The sequence below is a fragment of the Toxotes jaculatrix genome, chromosome 7 (assembly GCF_017976425.1).
Source record: "Toxotes jaculatrix isolate fToxJac2 chromosome 7, fToxJac2.pri, whole genome shotgun sequence".
Lineage (NCBI taxonomy): Eukaryota > Metazoa > Chordata > Actinopteri > Toxotidae > Toxotes > Toxotes jaculatrix.
In genome coordinates, this window is record NC_054400.1 from 231501 (window position 1) to 237500 (window position 6000).

The 6000-nt window shown below is 45.1% G+C and overlaps 1 protein-coding gene across 6 annotated transcripts in view; it reads left to right on the forward strand.

Annotated features, from left to right (window-relative positions):
- The first annotated feature begins 108 nt into the window (after positions 1-108).
- pomt1 (protein-O-mannosyltransferase 1) overlaps positions 109-6000 on the forward strand; it is a 10691-nt gene continuing 4799 nt past the window's right edge. For 2 of the 6 annotated variants that reach the window (XR_005894276.1, XM_041041729.1), the window contains exons 1-8: positions 112-290; positions 3316-3457; positions 3618-3724; positions 3819-3869; positions 4613-4759; positions 5068-5176; positions 5303-5362; positions 5447-5792. Coding sequence is in view for 5 of the 6 variants with exons in the window: in XM_041041729.1 (XP_040897663.1) it covers positions 3345-3457; positions 3618-3724; positions 3819-3869; positions 4613-4759; positions 5068-5176; positions 5303-5362; positions 5447-5792 (933 nt within the window). In the remaining variant the exon portion in view is untranslated. Of the gene's footprint in view, positions 291-489; positions 541-3315; positions 3458-3617; positions 3725-3818; positions 3870-4612; positions 4760-5067; positions 5177-5302; positions 5363-5446; positions 5793-6000 lie in introns of all 6 variants that reach the window. The other 4 variants (XM_041041730.1, XM_041041732.1, XM_041041731.1 and 1 more) reach the window with 4 other exon arrangements.

Consider the following 6000-nt stretch of genomic DNA (forward strand, 5'->3'; position numbering starts at 1 on the left):
ACAGCCTGTGGGTTGCCAGGTTGTGAAAACAGCTGCACAGCATCTGGTTTTCACGGTACAAACATCCGGTCTGACTGTGGCTGAACAGAACAGGCTGAACAGAACAGGCTGCTCAGCGGAGCTCCGAGCGGCTCCGTCCGCAGACAGAGCTAATCACACACCGAGCTCACCGAGCGGCCGCGGCTGCAAACAGCGGAGAAACCGTGAAGAGCCGCCGGCTGACGGAGGAGCTGAAGGCGGCAGCGCACCGACGGGATGGTCGGTTCAAAGTTAACGGAGTGAAGGCACCGGTGAGCTTCAGCATTAGACGTTTTAATGTTGGTGTAACGGAAATGTGACGGCTAACGGCGAGCCTGATGCTAAGGGCTGCTAGCTGCCGCCTGAGGAAGTTCAGGATTATTGATTATTACTGATTATTGTGTCAGAACACGTGTAAACACCGATAAACAAAGCGACTTTTCAGACAGTGTCTGTTCATCCGGACTACAGCCCCGTTAGCTGAGACCCGACAGTCTGGCCGAGGTGTCCGGGGAATCCCAGGCGGGTATTCAACATTCAGCTCCTGCTGTAGTCTGACATGGACCCCCACACACCTATACACACACTTACACACACACACATACACACACACAATCAAACATAATCAGTATAAAATAAAACAGATAAATAATGGGGCTGCTGTATACAACTGTATGAGCAACAGAGAGTAATGATTGTGCAAACTGTGAATCAGAATCAGAAAAACGTTATTAATCCCCGTAGGGAAATTCTTTTGTTACAGTACAGACCAGTTACATGAGGCAGTGTGTGATTGTGGGCTCCTGTGTCTGATGGACGTGCAGATCGTGTCTATATTGCGTCCGTCGGTCCAAAACCAATTCGTCTCGACAGGTGCAGGAAATTGACATTTATAATATATATTTTTTAATTTAGGACAAATATCAACATTGTTGTTATCAGCGTGATTAATGATTATGAATATATATTGTTTGTGATTAAACATTATTTGCTATTATTTATTTATGTAGTACATGATATTTTGTTATTTTACATTTCCGGTTTTTTCTCGAGTGGTTTATTTTAACGCCTCTCTGATTGGCTGAGGCAGCACGTCGTCATAAACCAACCAGTAAACGCCACTCTGATTGGCCGAGGCAACACGCCAAACTTTTGGCGCGATTCGACGAGTTTCATCAGCGTCGCTCCGTTTCTGGTTTCATCTCAGTGGAAGTCAGTGGCTGTTCGGCGCTCAGCGTCCATCAAAAACCATCGTTTTCATCTAAGTTGAAAGTAAGTTCGGTCGGGTTAGTTCATTGTGTGTTCATTTATGTGTTTATAGTGTTAGCTGTTTTAGCTTTGTTGTTTTAAACTACCTAAACCAGCTGTGGCTACAATTGGCATTGCATGTCATCGCATCAGCTAACGTTAGCTAAACACCGGCCATAGTTATGAAAATGGAATTGCTACTGAAAACGACCAGAGTGACTAAAATATTCACGTTAGCCGAAGCTTTAACGTGAACAAGCATTGTTCGATCGCTAAGTCACTGCTCACTAACCAGAGCTAGGCTGTTAGCTAGCCTTAGCTAAATTCGCTAAGCTAGCGAAAAGAACAAGCTACGAACTTTATATCTAGCGGCTCCCTCATGGCAGGGAACATGCTTTTTACTTGCTAGCGAGTCCAGTGATGTCTTTAAAGGTTAAAATAATATTTAAAGTTCATAAGTTAAAAGTGAAGAGTATAAAAATGCAAAACATGTATTTTCCTTTGGTTTATGGAAGCTGTATCAGAGTGAGTGTTCTGTACTTTTCTTAGTTTTTGTTAACGGCCACAGAGTGAGCGCTCTTTCTGTTAATGTTCCAGTTCGCATCTTTCTCCGCTCCGCTGCTTCAGTCAGTGAGTTCGGTCAGTAACACAGAGATGGGCTCGGAACGTTGGTTAATGTGGGTGCACACGTTTCATCCAGGGAACATCACAGTGTGTGTGTGTAGTTTTCAAAGTGGTATGTTTATTGTGTTGTGTTGTGTTGTTAGCCTTCTATTTTAGCAGCTGCGATACGAACAAGCTAACTTATTATTCAGTGGAGTTTGTTTGCTAGCCGCAGTTCGGTATGACCGCAGACTGTCTTTGCATTTTTCTAATAATTTGTCTTTTTCCACTCGTGCAGATGGAGTTTGGAAGTTTGATGACAGCCGCAGAGGACTTCATAAGGATTCATGCATCAGAGCATGTGAAGCAACTCAGCAGTCACTCAGGACTGATTATCCACTGTGGACAATGTTGTCACAGCTTTTGTACATTGTCTTCTTTTCTGTATTCAGTATAATTGGTTCTGGTTGGATTTTACCTCAAAACACATTGTTTAGCACTTTAGTTTTTATTGTTTTATATTTTTATTGTTGTATTTTTGTTGTGGGACTGACCCAAGCAAGGTGTGCTGTGTGATTTATTTTTATTTTTCTGTTTCTAGTAGTTGTTGACTATGACTTTGTTTTGGTTTTGGCAGACAATCAAAAGTAAAGCATGTTGGCTTCAACTGATGCACAACACTGAAGCAGTGTCCACATGCAAACCATTAAATTCATGTTCCTTGTTTTTACTGGTTGTTGCCAGGAAACTCAACAGAAGTCAGAAGCTTTATCAGTGACGTTTGTTCCAGTGATTCACAGAAATAAAGATGGAAATAAATGAGTGGGGACTGAATTGTGAGTTTTTGTAAACCTGTGTATAACTGCAGTCCCATGTGTTTCCAGAGGGTGGAGGACCTGTTTCCTGTACCAGTTCATTTTCCTGTAGCTTCGTTGGCTCGGCAGCAGGTTTAAACTGGAAACACATCTCACCTTTGTGCGTTTCCAGTTGTCACCTGCTGCTGAGACGATCAAATGAAGCTACAGGAAGATGAACTGGAACAGTGTGCCACCTTCTGAAATGGGACTACAGTTATGCACAGAATCTAGAAGCAGAATAAAAACGACGTCTAACATGAGTTTAAATTTGACGTAGAAAAAACGACCACAATACTGGACGTTCGATAGAAGTCAGAAAAAAGACGTCATCTGCCATCAGCCTGCAGCTTCAGGGGACCAAAATTGGATGTTCATAAACGACGTAGAAAAGACTTTGTTTAGACATGTCTTTGCACAGTGGGTGTGGCCCCTGTAGGCTCCTGATTATTTACAGCTCATGTTTTTTTTTCTGATTTTCGGCTCTGTGTTCTAACTCCATGGTCACTTTATCTGTTATGTTTGTATATGTTGATGTTTTTGTACAATATTTGATATTTTCATTCAAAATAACACATTCGTGTTTTTTTAGAGTGTAACATAAAGACTAAAGTCTCCGTGATGCTGCAGCTGCCCCTGGTGGTGACGGCTCAGGTGGACCTGCTTCTGCTGCTGGTCTCCCTGCTGTCCTTCTGGACCAGACTGAGTCACCTCAGCTACCCCAACGCTGTGGTGTGAGTGCGTTTGGTTTATGTATCTGAGCGTCATTAAGCTGTTCACACCAAACTACATTACTCTTTTGACTGTTTTTCGAAGCTCTTTACGTTGGTACGTTCAAGAACACTGAGCCCTCTGTGATATGCTGTGTGTGTCTGTGTGTGTGTGTGTGTTTAGGTTTGATGAGGTGTATTACGGTCAGTTTGTGTCTCTCTACATGAAGAGAGTTTTCTTCATTGATGACAGCGGACCCCCGCTTGGTCACATGATCCTCGCCCTCGGAGGTCAGTTCTCATGACAGTCACATGTGATACTGCATGTACAATATTTTGCCTCCATGACGACAGTGAATCACTGGAGTGTGTGTGTGTGTTGCAGCCTACCTGGGAGGATTCGATGGGAACTTTGTGTGGAACAGAATCGGAGCAGGTAGAAGCATCTGTCACTGTATCTGGTTCAAACCAGTTTGGACCCTTGGGCTGGACCAGTTTACCTCTGATTCAGAAAGTCGTTTTAGCCGGACTGAAACCAGTAAATCTCCTGTTGAACCCAGTTTAAAGTGGTTAATTTCTGTTGTAAACCAGTTAAAACAGTTTGATTTGTCAGAGACACTCAAATCAACTGTGAATGTGCTTGTTTCATTTTCTTGTTTGTTGCAGGGTGAAAGCACGTTAGCTGATTCATTGTACAGCTGCCCCACAGTAAACGAAAGGGTTATTAATGTGTGTTCAGGTTCAGATTGTGTGTTCAGGTTGCGACCGTGCGTCGGACACATTGTTCTGGATCCGGAGCTGCTGCTCTCTGCTCGTCTGATTTAAACCACTTTAAACCATAACAATTGTGAAATCAATTTAAACCAGTTTAACCGAATTCAGACCAGTTGAGCTGTCCTTAAAACTATTTTCGAACCAGTATAACCAGTATCAGTTTACAGTATTTCGGGAATGTGTGTAAACCAGTTTGAAACCAGTTTATATGTCTGGCTTAACAGTTTAAATTGGTTAACCAGTTAACCAATTTGATTCAGCTTATCTCTTGTCAAGTAGTGTGATACCAGTAACAACTAGTGGTTATCTCTTATTAAAACCAGTCCCAGAGGATTCATAGCTGGTTTCAATCCAGTCCGTCTGAATCCGGTCCAACCCTGTGGGCGTGTTTGATTTGTCGTACAGAGTATCCCAGCAGCGTGAGTGTGTGGAGTCTGCGGTTGCTGCCAGCTGTGTGTGGGGCTCTGTGTGTTCCTCTGGTTTACCTGTTGACTCTGGAGCTGCAGTTCTCTCACCTGTCGGCTCTTGGAGCTGCACTGCTGCTGCTGCTGGGTGAGTACGTTCATCATTACAACACCATGCTCCTTACACGTGTGACAGTAACACGGGCCAGTGGTTCTATGACCCAGAACACGTGTGGCTTTAAAACGAGCTTGAGGCGTCCGGGGATCTCAGCGCCGCCTGACGTGTCTACAACTCATGCGTCTCAGTCCACCTGACACGTCTCAGTCTGACATGTCTCCATCCTAGGCGTGTTCTTCTGATGCGTCTCCGCCCGACGCGTCCGGACTCGGGTTAAACCATCGGAGTGAGACAGTTGTTCTTTATGTTTCTGTCTTTGTTGTGTTTGTTTTTTCCAGAGAACTCTCTGATCGTCCAATCACGTTTCATGTTACTGGAGTCTGTTCTCATCTTCTTCGTGTTGTTGGCCACCCTCTCCTACCTGCGTTTCCACAACGCTCCCAACAGGTGAGAACGACCTCTGACCTCTAGCCTCGGCCTAGGTCTGGAGGCGTGTTCAGTGTCGTTGGTCGTGACGGGTCTTGCTGATCCATCTGAAGCTTTAACGTTGAACCTCCTCCTCCTCGTCCTCAGCTCCTGGTTCAGGTACACCTGGCTGCTCCTGTCCGGAGCCTCCTGTGCTGCAGCCGTCGGGTGAGCAACTGATCTCTGATCTGTGGAGATTTAAACGTGTGAGAGTCACACAGTTTGTGTTTAAATGTGTGTGTGTGATCTCAGGGTGAAGTACATGGGTGTGTTCTCCTACCTGCTGCTGCTGGGCGTGGCCTCTCTGCACACCTGGAACCTGATTGGAGACCGAACTGTCAGTCATGTGAGTCCAAGTTCACACCGAGCGCCCTCCAAAGCCAGTGTTACAAAGCCTGTATCAACTCGATGTGTGTGTGTGTGTGTGTGTGTGTGTGTACAGCTCAGTGTGTGTGTGCAGTGTGTGTGTAGATTTGTGTGTGTGCTGGTGGTTCCTGTCCTGCTCTATGTGTTCTGGTTCTATGTTCACCTGAGTATCCTGAACCGGAGCGGACCACATGACCAACTGATGAGCTCCGCCTTCCAGGCTAGTCTGCAGGTCTGAACACACACACACACACATACACACACACACACACACACACACACACACACACACACACACACACACACTTCGGGAGGTTTTCGTGGTGAGTCCCACAGACTGAAGGTGCTCTGGAGGTTGGAGGTGTCACCTGTGTGTGTGTTCAGCACTCTACGCATTGACTGATTGACTGATTGACTGATTGATTGGTTGATTGGTTGAT